The sequence below is a fragment of the Scardinius erythrophthalmus genome (assembly GCF_964197995.2).
Source record: "Scardinius erythrophthalmus genome assembly, chromosome: 1".
In the NCBI taxonomy this organism is placed as follows: Eukaryota; Metazoa; Chordata; class Actinopteri; order Cypriniformes; family Leuciscidae; genus Scardinius; species Scardinius erythrophthalmus.
The window spans coordinates 23,040,663-23,058,098 of NC_138221.1; the positions used below are offsets into that span (position 1 = coordinate 23,040,663).

Genomic DNA, 17,436 nt, shown 5'->3' on the forward strand with positions numbered 1-17,436 from the left:
GGGATTCAGGTTATTTGGTTGTGAAATAATGATTATTTTTAAACACAACTAACACCATCATTTCACATTTTCTCTTTGTTCATCTGGTTGTTATAACTCAGGTACAGCAGACAAACAAAATCTAAAGTTAACGACTTCAGGGTCTAGAGCCCAACTAAAGCAAACACCGATCACCATAATGGTAACTAGGGCTGGGCGATATGACGAAATATATCGTCTGGACGATAGAAAATGTCTATCGTTTTATATAAGGCTCTATCGTTTACGCCACGATAAGGCGTTTTACGGCAGAATTAACCTCACGCATGCCCATGCACGCTGCAATACATAAACAAACATGGAGGAAGACGGTAGTAGACGCGGTTCAGACCAGGGTAAGTTAATTCTCAACTAGATGACCAGCCAACCCAACCCGTTAGTAGCTCCACAACAGCGCGCATCTGTGCATTCATTCATTCACACACACACACACACACACACACACACAGAGAGAGAGAGAGAAACGCGATTCATATTTAAACAGTCTTTTTGCGTGTACAGACACTATTGCGATTAGAACAAAGCAAATATAGAACTGACCTATTCCTCAACCGGATCCGTTGCTCCTCGAAATGAAAACGAGGTGAACCTGAAAGTGAACATATCCAACTGATTGTGGGTGTTCACAGGTTTGCGTGGATCGCCTCAGATTATTTGCGTTTGAATAGCGCGCGCTCTCCGTAATTAAGATCAAAGTAAACAGAATATTTTGAATCTCTTTTGCACTTATAAGAAAAAAAAACTATCGCGCCGGCGCGATTGCCGAACCCAGGGGGTTAAAAAATAGATTTTCGCCAAAAATCCTCTTTGGCTCCGCGGCTGCCATGGTAAACAACGTTAGCCTACCGGTGACTGAAGTCTCACGTCACGTGCGAGTCAAGAGCGAAGTGATTGACATGACCAGGCTACCGTAGCTATGGCTTGGATAGGATTCGTTAGCAAACATTGCCCCCCTGTGGTATTTGCATGTTACTATTAAAAGCATAATGTTGTGGCCTGCCCAGAAAAACTTTGGTTCTAATAATTATTTACCTCCGCCAACAGCGAGACCGGCCAATGTTAGAGACCCGGCCGGTAATGGAATACAGGCCAATATTAGAGGATTTACGGTAAACTATTCATGAACTGAATTAACAGAAAAATTGCTATATCGTTATGTATATCGTTATCGGGATATCAAATGAGCTATATCGGGATATGAAATTTTGGCCATATCGCCCAGCCCTAATGGTAACATACCAATTACGATTTTCTCCTTCAGTGATTCTGCTTGTTAATATCAGGTGTCTTCAATAATGCTCAATCATCACTCAATTAATCACCTAATTATCTCATTAACTTTAACACTGATTCAGTTTTACTTATAACACTCTGAGTGTGGACTCATATAAAAACTGAGAGTGTTAATTTAACACTGGAGATTTTGCTGTGTATATTTGTGCCCATATGTAGATTTTATGTAGGCCTACTGGAGTTATTGTTGAATTCATATTTTCTAAAATTGTGATGTTTTTGTTGAGTTATTATTACACAATACTTTTTCTGACCTTTTTGAATCTTGCCTCTGACAAATAACCCAAATTACAAAAAAAGACTAAAACTAACACTAAAACTAATAAAAACTAAACTAAAACTAAGCATTTTCAAAAAATAAAAACTAAACTAAACTAGCAAACCCACTTTAAAAACTAATTAAAACTAAACTGAAATTGAAAACAAAAATTCAAAACAAAATAAAAATAAAAACGAATGAAAAATGCTAAACTATAATAACCCTGCCGGAAACATGGATTACACTTTCACTGTTATGGTGATGACACCCAGCTCTACATCAGTACTAAGCCTTCTACTCCTCTTCCACCCGTGCCACTTATCAACTGCCTGAAGGACATAAAGCACTGGCTGGACAGTAACCATCTCAAACTCAACAAAGACAAAACAGAACTCATGGTGTTTGCCTCGCTGTCACTTCTTAAAAATGTTGATGACATTGATGTGGATGGCTGCTCAATCTCTGCATCTCCTCAAGTACGCAACCTGGTCGTCATCATGGACTCCACTCTCTCCTTCCAACAACACATCAAAAACACTTTTACCATCTTAAGAACATCTCCAGACTCCGACAGTGCCTCTCCAACTCTGTAGCTGAGACCCTCATCCACTCCATCACCTACCGACTTGACTATTGTAACGGTATCCTGTTCGGTCTGCCCAGCAAGGCTAATGACAGACTCCTGTATGTACAGAACTCTGCGGCCAGGATGCTCACCCACACAAAACTTCACATTACTCCCATCCTGAAGAAGGTTCACTGGCTGCCAGTTAAGTCCCGGATCAAAAATAAAATCCTCCTCCTGACATACAAATCTCTTCATGGACTGCACCCCAGTACATTACTGATCTACTCCATCCCTACACTCAGTCACGGTCCCTGCAGTCCTCTGACAAGGACCTGCTCGCTGTCCCTAAGTCCAGGCTCCGGAAATTTGGTGATAGAGTCTTCTGTGTTGGTGCACCGTCACTCTGGAACAAGCTTCCTCTTGCCATCCGATCTCCCTCCTCTCTAATAATCTTTAAAAATCAGCTTAAAACACACCTCTTCACTGATACCTATGGGCTTTAGCTCCCCTGGCTTCACACCTCTCTCCTCTCATCCTCCTCCCCCTTCTCTTGTTGTTTGTTAAGCGTCCTTGGGTTCTGTGAAATGCTCTATAAATTAAAGTTATTATTAAACACTGCTGCGGGTGAATGGACAATTGTTCTGACTTCATGGAGCCTGATGGTGTGAATGAAACATCAAGCTGACTCAAACAAACTCTTTAAAATGTATATAATACTGGATATCAAGGGTGAAACGGTTAATAATGTAGACAGACAGCAATCTCATTCAGTGTCAGTCATGTGTGCAGTGAAATTTAATTTAGTTAGGCATTTAAAAGCTCTGTTGAGAAGTTTAAAACACGGAAAGCTCAAAAAGCAATCATATCCGGATACTTCATGAATTTCAGAAATAAAATGAAGAAACTGCTCTTAATTCAAGCAGAATCAGCAGAAAATTAAAAAATGACAATAAGATGTTGAAAAAATTAGTAAAGAGTTTAATCAATATTACATGAAGCAAATACAAACATTAAGAAAAAGTGAAAGTGAAAGAGACAGATCTCTCTCTCTTTACTGACTTATAAGAGCCAAAGCATCTCAAGAGAAGAAGAGAAGAAAAGAGTCCAGTTTCAAAGATACATGAACGTATATCTTGCGTTTCCATGGAAGAGTAGAAGTGAAAGAGAAACTAGATGTTTTAATGAAAAACAATGAAGAACGAGTTAAAATTTATGTCAGACTCATGTCTCTATTAAAAGCGTTAAGGCCTCTTCTTCAGCTCCTGAACTTTGCCTCCAAAGGTTTTTCCAGGGTGAATTTTCTGATGCTCTTTCAGTTCATCTCTTTCTATCATCCGCAGTAAAGGCCTTCCAGCACTGAAACACACACCGCCGTGTCTTTTCTGCTGTAATATTAGTAATTAATCTTCTCCTTTGTGTGAATCTTCAGGTGTTAATTCAGGACTGATGCCCAATGAAACTGATTACCACACTGATCACAGTTAAATGCTCTTTCTTCAGAATGAGAGTAGATGTGATTTCAGAGAGAAAGCCTGAGCCGCTTCTTCCCAGTGTGAACTCTCATGTGAATCTTCAGACTTGATTTTCATGTGAAGCGTTTTTTACACTGAGGGCAGGAGACCGATTTTTTTGGCTTCTGTTTTTCCTTTCTTGTTCACGTCCATCAGGTCTAAAAGAAACATTAAATCAAGTGAGATTTCAAATGAGAGACAAATGTGAAATGAAAAGTGAAGCTCAAAGTCAAGATCACTGATGAGTTTAATAGTCATTTTAATCCCATCATATCTGGTCAACAACTGCTGTGCACGATTATGATCTATCTTTAATATCATGAAAATGATTTGTGATATAAATCGCTAGTTTGGTCATGAAACTTTAGATGGCGCATACTTGACATGTAATCTGTAAGCAATCACATCATTTTCAACGCCTTTCAAACATTAACAGAGGAAGAATCTGGAAGCTTCTCGTCTCTGTATTCTTGATAAGCAACAGAGCAACTACAAAAACATGAAAATACTGTTTGACGTTTTATCTTCACCATAATAAGCAGTGTCAGAAAGAGAAAGTTGTACAGCGCTGCTATGTATATTGCTTTATTTCTGCTTGTTTTGACATGAGCGCCACCTACTGTCAGAACGCTATATAACGCTACTATTTACTACTGTACACACCAAGCGCTTTACAATCACATCAGGTGTCGGCCTCATTCACAACCTGGATGATTCAACAGCAGCCACAGTGAAACAGCGCCAACTATAGGTGGAGATTTGACTGTGACTAACTTACACAGAAGAGATTTTGTTTCTCAGCACATAAAGATGAACTTCTTACCGTGATCTCAGACTGTGGTGATGTGGTTTCTCCACTGCATGGATCTTCATGTGTATCTTCAGGTGACTTTTAATAGAGAAACTCTTTCCACACTGATCACACGTGTGCGGCTTCTCTCTGCTGTGGATCCTCTCATGTGTTTTCAGAGATGATGACTGACTGAATCTCTTGTCACAGTGTGAACACTTGTAAGGTTTTTCTCCGCTGTGGATCTTCTCATGTTTTTTTAGAGTTGATGAATCACTGAATCTCTTGTCACAGTGTGAACACTTGTAAGGTTTTTCTCCAGTGTGGATCCTCTCATGTGATTTCAGAGATGATGACCGACTAATTCTCTTGTCGCAGTGTGAACACTTGTAAGGTTTTTCTCCAGTGTGGATCCTCTCATGTGTTTTCAGATGTATTGACTGGCTGAATCTCTTGTCACAGTGTGAACACTTGTAAGGTTTTTCTCCAGTGTGAATCCTATGATGCTGTTTTAAATGTTGAGCTGTAGTAAAAGTCTTCTCACACTCAAAGCACATGTACTCTCTCACACCAGTATGAGTTCTCTCATGTGCATGTAAACTTTGCAGCCATGAAAAACTCTTTCCACACACAGAACATGAATGTGGCTTCTCCTTCATATGAACTGTCAGGTGTGCCTTCAGGTGTGATGCCCGGGCAAATGTTTTGCTGCACTGATCACATGTGAACGGCTTCTCTCCAGTGTGGATCCTCATGTGATTTTTAAGGTGTCCTGAGTGGCCGAATATCTTCCCACACTGATTGCATGTGAACGGCTTCTCTCCAGTGTGAACTCTCATGTGAATCCCAAGACTTTGTTTGTGTGTGAAACTCTTTCCACACTGATCACACGTGTGCGGCTTCTCTCCGCTGTGGATCTTCTCATGTGATTTCAGAGATGATGACACACTGAATCTCTTGTCACAGTGTGAACACTTGTAAGGTTTTTCTCCGCTGTGGATCTTCTCATGTAAGTTCAGAGATGATGATCGACTGAATCTCTTGTCACAGTGTGAACATTTGTAAGGTTTTTCTCCAGTGTGAATCCTCTGGTGCAGTTTTAAACATTTCGCTGTCATAAAAGTCTTCTCACACTCAAAGCACATGTACTCTCTCACACCAGTGTGTATTTTCTGGTGTAATTGTAAACTATACGGCAGTGAAAAACACTTTCCACACACAGAACATGAATGCGGCTTCTCCTTCGTATGAACTGTCAGGTGTCTCTTCAGGCTTGATGACCTAAAAAATGATTTTCCACACTGATCACATGTGAACGGCTTCTTTCCAGTGTGGATTCTCATGTGACGCTCAAGACTTTGTTTGCTTGTGAATCTCTTCTTACACTGATCACATGTGAACGGCTTCTCTCCAGTGTGGATTCTCATGTGATTCTCAAGAATACGTTTGCTTGTTAAACTATTTCCACACAGAATGCAGGTGAAAGATTTCTTGGCTCTTCTTTTCTTTAAAAATGTCTTTTTAGTCTTTGAGCGACTCAAATGTTTTTCTCCAGATTTGACATGATGTTCCTCCTCCACTTCACTCAGTTCTTCACTCTCTTCCATTAGCTCTGAAATTAAAGAAAAAAGTTTAATTGCATTTCCAGTACGTCTTCCACGTTTAGTGTTTGTGTTCATGTTATGTTTGCCTGTGACACCCAGTTTGCCCACATGTTTCTGTGATTTATTCCCTGTCTTGTTAATTAGTTATGAGTTAATTTGTCCCAGCTGTGTCTCGCTTTCCAGTCTTCTGTTCTGTGTATTTAAGCAATGTGTTTCAGTCTGTTCCTTGTCTGTTGTCGTTGCTATATGTTTGGTTGTTCTGTTCATGTTTCTTTTGATCCAGTTTGTGAGTATTAGAGTTTGTTTAAATAAATTCTGCTGAATTAAGACCCTGCATTCTTCCCCGCTTCATCCAACGCGTGACAACATCCAAATTCAAAGAGAAATATGATTATAAAGTCAAAGGACATAAACTGAGCCCTAAAATATTTTATAAATTATGCACGTCCCTGAAAATCTCCATGAATGGGGAACATATATCTTCCAATTATTACTTTTAAAACATTACAAGCACAAATCCCATGTTTCTGTCAAGAGAACTATTAAAAATATTTGATCAATGACACAATTATCTAATGTAATAAACACATTAAACATACAGTATATAACAGTGCCATAACATTTTAATTCAAGAGCTGTTGTTTATTAGGCTACATTCAAAATAACACAGATCTATTTTGAAATAAAAATATTTGATAACACTTTATAATAATGGTCCGTCATTAATAAGTAACTATGCAGGAAGTAATGAAGGACTAATGAGTAATTCTACATTAACACTTCAGCTACTACTATTAACTAATATGGAAACAATATTAACTAATCAGTAAGTAATATCAAATTTAGGACTAAGATAGTTCCTTATTAGGTAATCAATAATTACAGAATGATATTGGCATCATTAAGAACTAATAAGTAATTATGACAACTTATAAAGAATTACTAATTAATTACTAATCACAACATTATCGTGTCAGAGAAGTTAGCAATTATCTTTTTTTTTACCTTCAACGTCGTCATAAAATTCATCACTACTTACTCAAGTGTTACCTAGTCACTCTTCAAGGACTACTTGTGATCTGGACCATTATTTTAAAGGGATAGTTCACTTTGAAATTAAATTTTGGTATGTTTTAGCTTACCTGAAGTGCATCCAAGATGTAGGTGTCTTTGTCTCTGCAGTAGTTTCAATTTTGATATTTTTAGGTCAATCCGTTCTTGTCTGTCAGTCATATAATGCAGGCATATGGATACTGACTCCAAGAGCATGCAGATAAAAGTCCAAATTAAACAATTCCCCATCGTTAGTGCACATTGATGGCCTAAGACACGAAACGAGCGGTTTGTCTGAGAAAACGAACAGTATTTATATAGTTTTTTATCTATTTAGATCTTTCAAAAATGTATGTGCTCAATGTATATTTACTTCTTTCAAGTAATAATGTATTCTCGTAAGTTTATAATCTGCCATTGAAAGTACATATGGGTGAGGGGTTCGAATGAAGGCAGCCATGTTGCGACTCCATCTTGAAAATACATTCGCCAAAGAGGGACATACCTGTAAATTCAAGCTTCGCCTTTCGCGTTTACACTCAGTGACACCGTGAAGAATGCGAGGGGGAGATTACTCGTGAATGCCGGCAGATTTGAAAGATTGCTGATGGAGGATCACGCCTATTTTCGAGGACATGTATCAGAGTCGCCAAGGAAGCGAAAGAGAGAATTAAATCGTCAACGCGACAGGCAAATCAGCAAGACCAAAGTCAATACTGGAGTAACTTTTCCCAAATGGAAAGAGCTCATGAGGAGCACAGATTTTAAAACGGACGTCGAAGTTTCCTGCTTTCTTCTCGACAGGTAATTCAGCCTATTTGTGTAAATTCGAAGTTTTATGGTTGTGCATAACGCCAAAACGACCTCTAGTATAACTTGCGTTACTTTTCCTCGTGTCAATGGTGAAAAAGTCGAACCGGAAGCCATGTTAATCTTGGAATAATACGGCCACCGTAGGAGTTATTATAACGCACTCAGAATCGAAAGGAACATAAACTAATATTCACTGGGTAGTCATATACAAATTCACCACTAGATGGGGGAAAATATCACACAGTGTAGCTTTAATCCCGGCTTAAAGACATAACTGACTGTGTTTACATTAATTTTACATCATGAAAGCATTTTGAAATGCAAGAACATTTAACCGCTTACACAGAGATGATCACTCTTCACAAAATGTACGTTAGTATTTGAAATCGAAAGCAGCCTTCTGTAATTGAGTTTCATATTTTTAATATATAATCGCACTGCATTCCCAACGACATAAATGATGCCTTCGTAGAGCATTTTTAAAGAAAATACCGTCAGGGGAGAACACACACTGGAAGCGCATCATCAAGGAAAGTGTGTTTCCCTTTCGTGGTCACTCCGAGTTACGTCGGATGATGACGAATGGGGTTTCGCTTAGAAAGCCTATCACTTTCGAGTATATAAAACAAATTCCCTCTACGGAGGCCCCGCGGCCCGCGGATCTCGTTTGGCGCTCCAGATGAGGATGCAATGTCGATCACTGCATCACAAGGCAGGCAGGAGTAATTGGGAAGTGATGATTCGGCTGTGCTGCCACCTTCAGGCGTGCCAGCATTGCCCGAGTCGGATCCCGAAATGACGGCCATGCTTTCCCGGGCAGCCGCGGCCATTGGACTCGAGTGGTCCCCACCACCCGACCCAGTGCGCTCGCGGTTGGACGATTGGTTTTTGGGTGCGGCCGCTGACCCTCGTCGCCGTACAACCCCAATACCTTTCTTCCCTGACGTGCATGAGGAAGTCACGAGGTCCTGGAAGACACCATTGTCTTCCCGCGATCGCTCGTCGACTTCCTCCGCCTTTCCTTCCCTCGATGAGGTCGCTGCCCGTGGGTCAGTGGTGGTAAGTAACGAAGTAAAAATACTTCGTTACTTTACTTAAGTAGTTATTTCGGGGATCTGTACTTTACTTGAGTATGATTTATTTGCATCTACTTTCACTCTTACTCCACTACAATATTAAAGACAAAGTTTACTTTTTACTCCGATACATTTCCCCATGCCCACTCCCAAGTATTTATTACACTGGCTTTCCAAACCAATGAAAAACGTGGTTTTCTTTTGAAAAAAAAGAACGCGCGAGGCCGCGATCGAGCTCTTTGTCAGCCTATGCTCACGCAGCAGTCAGTTAGTTCGCCAAAATAAATAAAACTTGCGTGCAAATTAATGTAACAGTTAATGCGGAACTAATTTATACGCGGGTTCTTTAGGGACATAATCTGAGATTGCAAGGCTGGAATGTGTGTGTGTGCGTCAGTCTGTGTCTGTGTGTGTGTGTGTGTGAGTGAGAGAGAGAGTCGCGGGCGCGATCGAACAGTGGAAACAATGTTGTTTTTGTATGTTTTTAATACCTCGTCATTTTGTACATACAGGACATCATTCAAACTGCAAAGTGTTAACTTATATGTGGACACTCGCAATAAAAAACAACAAATTCTTGCGTGTTTTGAGGGAGTTTCTTTCCTGTTTATCCTCGCCAGCCATAACCTCCATCGTTGTTCTGACAAAAGCTTCGTCTTGTCACATTCATGAAGTCTAATGACGGGTATACTGTAAAATCCAAATTTAACTGAACCTCCGGCACGATTTGAACATCCATTGACCCAGCAGGAGATGACCATTTTCACTTTTTATCACGAAATTAACTCGTTTCAGCTTCTTCGTGTAATGTTCTGCCCACAGCATGCCCACAGAAATGGCGCCGGGTCGGCAAATGCCCGTGTGTTGTGACGTCATGTGGGAACTATGTATAGGCTACTGCGTTAAGGTGCTTCATTGTCTCTTGATTGCAAATCTAACAAATTCTTAATTGCAGTATCTAATCACATCATTTGTTCAATTAAAACATTGCATATCACTCCCAAAACAATCTGCTTAATTATTTATATTTACATTTATATTTTAATTTTGAATATTTACTTTTTACTTTCAGTACTTAAGTATTTTTTAAATCGGATACTTTTGTACTTTTACTCAAGTGATGTTTGAATGGAGGACTTTCTACTTTTACTGGAGTCATTTTTTATTTATGTATAACTACTTTTACTTGAGTATAACTTTTGAGTACTTTTACCACCCCTGCCGTGGGTACACTGGGATTCCCCCGGTGGAAAGTTCTGTCGCGATGCAGCTATGTCCGACAAGCGCTTCCTCTCGTGGTGACCCTAAGCACCCATCCAAAGCCTGTAGGTTTTCGTCCACTCTCGTGGCGAAGTCTTTGCATGCCATGGCCATCTTACAGGTCTATCAGGCCCAGATGCTCAAGGACATGCACGAGGGCAGAACTGACCCAAGGCTCTTTGATGAGCTATGTGCCGCCACCGACGAAGGTGATGGCACGCTCTCTGAGTCAGGTGATGTCCACAGCTGTGGTCCAGGAGAGACATCTCTGGCTGAACCTGGCTGATATGCGGGAGGCAGAGCAGACTCGTCTGCTCGACACCCCCATATCCCAGGCCGGCCTCTTCAGCGGTGCGGTCGAGGACTTTGCCCAACAGTTCTCGACCGCTCAGAGGCAGACTGAGGCGATTAAGCATATTCTGCCCCGACTGCCCACTGCTGCCTCCACCCAGCTGTCGGCACAGAATCCTCAGCCTGCTCGCCACCATGGGCACCCTCCCGCACGGCCCCAGCAGCAGCCTCCACCCGGGCCGCGTCGTGGAGGAAGCCGCAGGAAGGCGCCACAGCCCTCTCCGGCCCCGCTCCCCGCTAAACGCCAGGCTAAGCTGAGATGCCTGAGATGGGCTGCTCAGGGTTGATGATCAGTTCTTCAGAGGAGATGGTAGCAGGGCCACTCCTTCCACAGGTGGAGGGCCGGGGAAGAATCTTTTGTTCTCCACTCCCCGCTGCTCGTCCCACGACGACCAATACCCTAATGTGGTTAAAGAAAGTACTGATTCACACAACCCTGAGCCCACAGAGTTCTTGGGCCATAGTGTGCGCCGCCCTCGGGTCCCACCACTATTATCCCCCTCTGTCACCGCGGTCTCGGATGACAGCACGCGCCACGCTCCTCTCATCACCCTCTGTCGCCAGACCCCTGTCAGAGCACGCCCTCGTGGGACACTGGTCCTCCCCTGGCCTCCTCTGGGATCGAGATTGTCCCTCCAGCCGAAATGAAGTCCGGCTTCTATAGCCCTTACTTCATTGTACCGAAGAAGTCTGGTGGGTTACGGCCAAACCTCGACCTGCGCGTCTTGACCCACTCCCTTCACAGGCTGCCGTTCAAGATGCTCACGGCCAAACACATCCTCCGGTGTGTGCGGCCGCAGGATTGGTTTGCAGCAAAGGTTCCTGAAGGACGCCTACTTCCATGTCTCCATTTTACCTCGACACAGACCGTTTCTTCGGTTTGCTTTCGAGGGGCGGGCATACCAGTACACGGTTCTCCCATTCGAAGACAAGAGTGCGGTTCCACTGAAACTGTTTCAGAGGCTCCTGGGGCATATGGCATCCACAGCCGCAGTAACACCGCTCGTATTGCATCATATGAGACCGCTTTAGCTTTGGCTTCGCGATCGAGTCCCGGGGTGGGCATGGCAACACGGCATGCTCCAAGTCCCAGTGACTCCGGCCTGCCGTCAGACCTTCACCCCGTGGACGAACCTCAGTTTTCTACGGGCCGGAGTGCCCTTAGAACAAGTTTCTCTGCATGTTGTTGTTTTAACAGATTCCTTCACCACGGGCTGGAGCGCCATGTGCAATGGACATGCTGCCGCGGGCTCCTGGACAGGACCCCAGCGCCTTTGGTATATCAATTGCCTTGAGTTGCTGGCTGTACGTCTCGCCCTGCACTGCTTCCGTGCATTGCTCAGGGGCCAGCACGTACTAGTCCGATCAGACAATACCGCGACAGTAGCGTACATAAACCATCAAGGTGGTCTACATTCCCCCCGTATGTCGCAACTCGCTCGCCACCTCCTCTTATGGAGTCAGAAGCATCTGAGGTCGCTTCGATCCATTTATATCCCAGGAGACCTGAACCTTGCAGCCGACAAGCTGTCTCGGCTTCGGCCTCTCGCTGGAGAATGGAGACTACATCCCCAGTCGGTTCAGCTGATTTGGGATCAGTTCGGGGACGCACAGGTAGACCTGTTTGCCTCCCACGACTCGACCCACTGCGACCTGTTTTATTCCCTGACCGAGGGCCGCTATTGCCGCACATCCCGACGCAGTTGATGGTGAGTCTCTGGGAAAGCACGACCTGATCATCAGGTTCCTGAGGGGAGCGAGGAGACTGAATCCTCCTCGTCCTCCCCTCGTACCCTCTTGGGATCTCTCAGTGGTTTTAACTGCCATGCAGTGTGCTCCCTTTGAGTCTCTGCAATCAGTGGAGCTTAAGTTCCTGTCTATGGAGATAGCGCTCCTGGTTGTATTGGCTTCCATCAAGAGGGTAGGGGACCTGCAGGCATTTTCGATTGACGAAGCGTGCCTGGAATTCGGGACGGCTAACTCTCCCGTGATCCTGAGACCCCGGCCTGGACATGTGCCCAAGGTTCCCACCACACCCTTTCGAGACCAGGTGGTGAACCTGCAAGCGCGGCCCTTGGAGGAGGCAGACCCAGCCTTGGCACTGCTCTGTCCAGTACGCGCCCTCCGTGCTTACGTAGACAGAACACAGTGTTTCAGGACCTTCAAGACCAGCTCTTTGTCTGTTATGGTGGAAAGCTGAAGGGGAAAGGCTCTCTCCAAGCAAAGGTTGTCTAACTGGATAGTGGACGCCATTGCTTTCGCATACCAGCAGCAAGGTCGACCATGCCCCCTTGGTGAGACGGCCCACTCCACTCGGAGTGTGGCATCCTCTTGGGCTCTAGCGCATGGCGCCTCGCTAACAGACATCTGCAGAGCTGCAGGCTGGGCGACACCTAACACATTCGCGAGATTCTATAATCTCCGAATGGAGCCAGTTTCTTCTCATGTACTCGCTTCAACTAGCCGGTACTAGATTCTGCTCAGGTGTCTTCGCTTGCTCGTCATTCCTCTCCATAGACGGGATACGTGCGATATTCTCCTCAGGTGAGCCTCTCTGCAGAGTTCCTCCAGCACTGTCGATGTCAACGCCAGAGTTATGCCACTGGCAGCTTTCATGCTTGGCTAGGTGCCTCCATGTGCATGGTTCCCCCTCTGGGCGACCCCCACATGTGTATTTCCACTGTAAGTCTCTCTGAGCATGTGTCTTTCCCTCGGCAAGCCACCTTGCCACCCCTGGGGTTGAAATATTCCACCTGCGACTGGACACCCCAGTGATTCTCCATATGCAGCCCTTTGAGTCATATGTGTATTCCAAGTCCCCCCCTTCGGTTGGGCATGATAGCATATTTCCGCTGAGATATGCTTCCCAGTATACCTCGGTATTCCTGTGTTAAGTAGGACTCCTTCGTCCGTGCTAGTCTCACGACAGGGAGCTCAGACTTATGCAGGGCACTGGAAGACAGCCGAGGTGGCGTGATTGGGGACCCCATTCGTCGTCATCCGAAGTAACTCGGAGTGACCACGAAAGGGAACGTCTCGGTTATGCATGTAACCCTCGTTCCCTGAGAAGGGAACGGAAACGTTACGTCTCCCTGTCACTTCAGCTGTACCTAGGGCCCTATAATTTCCGCAATCACGGACGGAATCGTGGAATTGGCAAATTAACGCGGAATCTAGTGTCAACGCAGAATTTCGTGGAATTTTACACATTTGGAATAAAATTCTGTTTTTGTGTGGGAGAAAAACATATGTCTGAGGAAAATGTAGACCGGGGGAAGGAAATCTGGGTGCAGTGTTTCCCACACATGGACTAATCTGTGGCAAAGTGTCACAGAATCAACACCGGCCGCCACATATTGCATTTCGTTATAAAACATTTTGTTTACGCTATATAAAACACACAACGTATTCATTCCGCTGTGTTTCCTTTACCTGCTCTCCCTCCGTCTCTCTGTCACTCACGCGTCTCTCTCTTTTTGTCTCGCCAAAGCCTTATTTGATCAGTGAGTGATGTATGACTGCTGCGCTTGCGATAGGGCACATAACTGAAAAAATTGACACGATGGTAAAAGATCGGAAGACCGGAGTTTCACGTGGAGCATTCAATTTTTTTTTACTGAATTATCGCTGGGTGTGAATTGTGCAAAAAAAACAATAACTTTTTTACGTTGCCTTCTTCTCTGAAAAGCGTTCCACCCATTCAGCTGACATAAACACTTTCAATAAACTAAACAAAACCTATCCAATGATGAAATGTTTTCTGTGTTGACAAATCTTGTGCGATGTCCTAACTGCTGGGATAATCACACAACGTGTACAAGTCTGCAAATGATACGTCCGATTCGCGAACTAATGACTCCTTTGAACCGATTCACTTTAATGAATGGTTAAAACAACTGATCTGTCCAACACTCGCTTCGGTGTATAACAAAATCGGTAACACTTTACAATAATGTTCCATTTATTAAACTCTAGTTAACTAGATCAGTTAACATTAACTATTAATAAACTGTACTTCTACAGCATTTATTAATCTTTATTAATGTTAATTTCACCATTTACGACAGTAGCCTACATTATTTAAATCAAAAGTTGTATTCGTTAACATTAGTTAGCCTAATGCACAGTGTGAAGTAACATAATACAAATACAGCTCTTCATTGTTTGTTCAACTAAGATGAACAAAGATTAATAAATACAGTAACAAATGTATTGCTTGTGGTTCATATTAGTTAGCCTAATACACTCACTAATGTAAACAAATCAAACCACATTTAACACCTTTTAGAATTTTGTTTGTTACCTCAATACATTTAAGGTCATTCCTATTGTATTTGTGTACATTTTAATCATTAACATTAAAAGCACTCTTTTTACAACTAAAATAACAGTAAAGGGTAAAAAAAAACGGAATTCCCAAAAATTAAAACGAAAAAAATGGAATTTGGGAAAAAATAAAACGGAATTTGGAAAAAAATAAAACGGAATTTATAGGGCCCTATCAGTGATGCGCGGGTCAATGTATAAACAAACCGCACCCGACCGACGTTTTCAACTAACCCGCCCGCAACTCGGACCGCAAAAAACGGAAAAGAAAATATTGTACCCGACCCGCTTCCTGAAGTAGCTATAATGCTCATCGTAGCGTCTTAATAAAACTTAATATTCTAATTTTGTCAAGAATTATAAAAAAATCGTCAATATAAGCTCATAATTTGTACTAAAATAGTCTAAATGTTTAGTTTTAAAAACAATTTTAAAAAGCTGGCTGTCTATTTTGATGTTTCTGCGCAAGTTCAGCAGACAGTGAGGTTCGGGTTTGTTCCGATCAGAGCTCGTGAGCGGAGAGCGCATTTCTGAATATTCCGCTCCCCTCATGGTCGCTCACCCAACCCAGATGGCCTGCTGGTTCGAAAATATGTGGAATAAGGGCTGCCTCCGACTAATTTTTTTTCTAGTTGACTAGTTGTTCATTTAAGCCATTCGTGGACAAATCGCCCCTTTATATTAAATTAATTACTTAAATAGGCTAGCCTACAGGAATAAGCGTAATGACCGCACGCATAAAGCTTGCCACAAAGAACCGGTTAAAGTAATGATTATGAATGTGTCTAAATTAGCAAGGAGACATTTAATTGTTTAGTAATTGCTGTGTCGCTGAAATATAGCCTATATTTATCAAATCTGTGAGGCACAAGCTGAGTTTCGGCGCCCTCCAGTTCACATGCAGTGATCGCGTACCGGCGCCTTATTTTGTCTGCTATATATTTGCTTCTTATTTAATAAATACGGGCAATTGATTGATAAAACATTGATCAAAATTAAGATACAATTTATACAAAACGAAAATCTTTTAAAAAGAGTTTTCTATAAAACAAAACTTAAGGAAGTCGTCAAAATCATGTTTTACCAAAAACAGCGCCGTTGCTAGGAGGGCGTAAGCGCCTCTGCCTCTCAGCGCCTCTGCCTCACGAGTGGATGATAGCCCTGAAGACGCCTAGCAATGATCTACCTTTACTGGTAGTGTCACGGGTGACAAAATGCTGGGAAAAGCGGAACCTTGTTTTTCTTTCCATGTTCCCCGAGGGGAATTATTTTGGTGTAACGCCTCACTCCGGTTTCGGGTGTAGCGGAGATATTGTCCAAACTAATTACCGCCGATGCACGACAGGTGTGAGGGAGAGAGGAGCGGTGTTTGCACAGGCTTTCCGCTTCACAAGAGGAGGATAAAAGAGCCATTCAGAGTCGAGTTGAGGTCGAGGTTGGAACTGGTAAAAGTCAATCGGTGTTCAGTTGATCAGTTGTTTGGCTGGGTCTCTGTCGTTGTGTTTTGGGGTAGAAGATCTCCTGTTTGAGTGCTTACATTTGATGCTGTGATCCTGGAAATTCGTGTAAGTGAAGAACTGTCATTGGAGTCTGTCGTTTAGAACTGCTGGTGGAATACTACTGGATTGAACTGCAGCTTGGATCTGCGCTGGAAGAGGAAGGAAGAAAGATAAGTGAATTAATTTCATCATTGAATCAAATGTAAAGCTTGAAGAAAAGACTGTGAATGTGAAATTTACTGTTGAGGAGGACATCTGTTTCAGATACATTGGAGAGGAATTGAGAGTTGAATATTCCCGTTGAAATGCATGGATGAAGCGAGGCTTCTGATCAGCCCTACTGTGTGAGTGATTTGCAGTTGTTTGCCTTACCTGATGCACGTCGAATTAATGCTGTGGATTTGTAGTGGACACGAGTGCTGTGTGCTATGCTGAGAAGAGTCTTCCAACGCCTGCTTTCATTCTTGTGAGATGATCTACTGGTCTCCATCTAAATCCCAGAACGATGCAACTGAACTGGTGAAGTAATGCTTTGTATTATCCTCTCTTCCACTGAGTATTGTCGTGAAGTAATCCCTCATTGAAGGCTCCTGTTAATCCTCTCTCTCTCTCTGAAAGTACAAGTCTTGTGAAGAACCGTATAGCTGTGGAAAAGTCTGAATCGTTATACTTACTGACCGAGCTCTGAAGATGTACAACATCGCTGGTAAAGCTGCCTATTGAGTCTCTCGCTAATGTCTGATGAAAGTGTTTGATGCTGAGAGAAGAAACCTTACCTGTTACCTACTGCCTGAGTCCTGCAGATGTGCAGCAACGCTGTGAAGTGAGTTTTAAAGTCACAATTACCCTCTCACGTCCTGATAAGAGAAGCTGCTGTTAAGAGAAGAAACCTTACCTGTTACCTACCGTCTCGAGTCCTGCAGATGTGCAGCAACGCTGTGAAGTGAGTTTTAAAGTCACAATTTCCCTTTCATGTCCTGATTAGAGAATCTGC

General features: G+C 43.0%; 1 protein-coding gene across 1 annotated transcript; it reads right to left on the minus strand.

Moving 5' to 3' along the window:
- Nucleotides 1–3,118: 3,118 nt before the first annotated feature.
- LOC308695329 (uncharacterized protein) lies at nucleotides 3,119–8,736 on the minus strand (the record flags this gene model as incomplete). The annotated part of the gene is made up of 3 exons (XM_081373448.1): nucleotides 3,119–3,828; nucleotides 4,494–6,072; nucleotides 8,571–8,736. The coding sequence occupies 3 exons, from the start codon at nucleotides 8,734–8,736 to the stop codon at nucleotides 3,732–3,734; spliced, it is 1,842 nt and encodes a 613-aa protein (XP_081229574.1). The 3' UTR covers nucleotides 3,119–3,731.
- Between the last annotated feature and the right edge of the window lie 8,700 nt (nucleotides 8,737–17,436).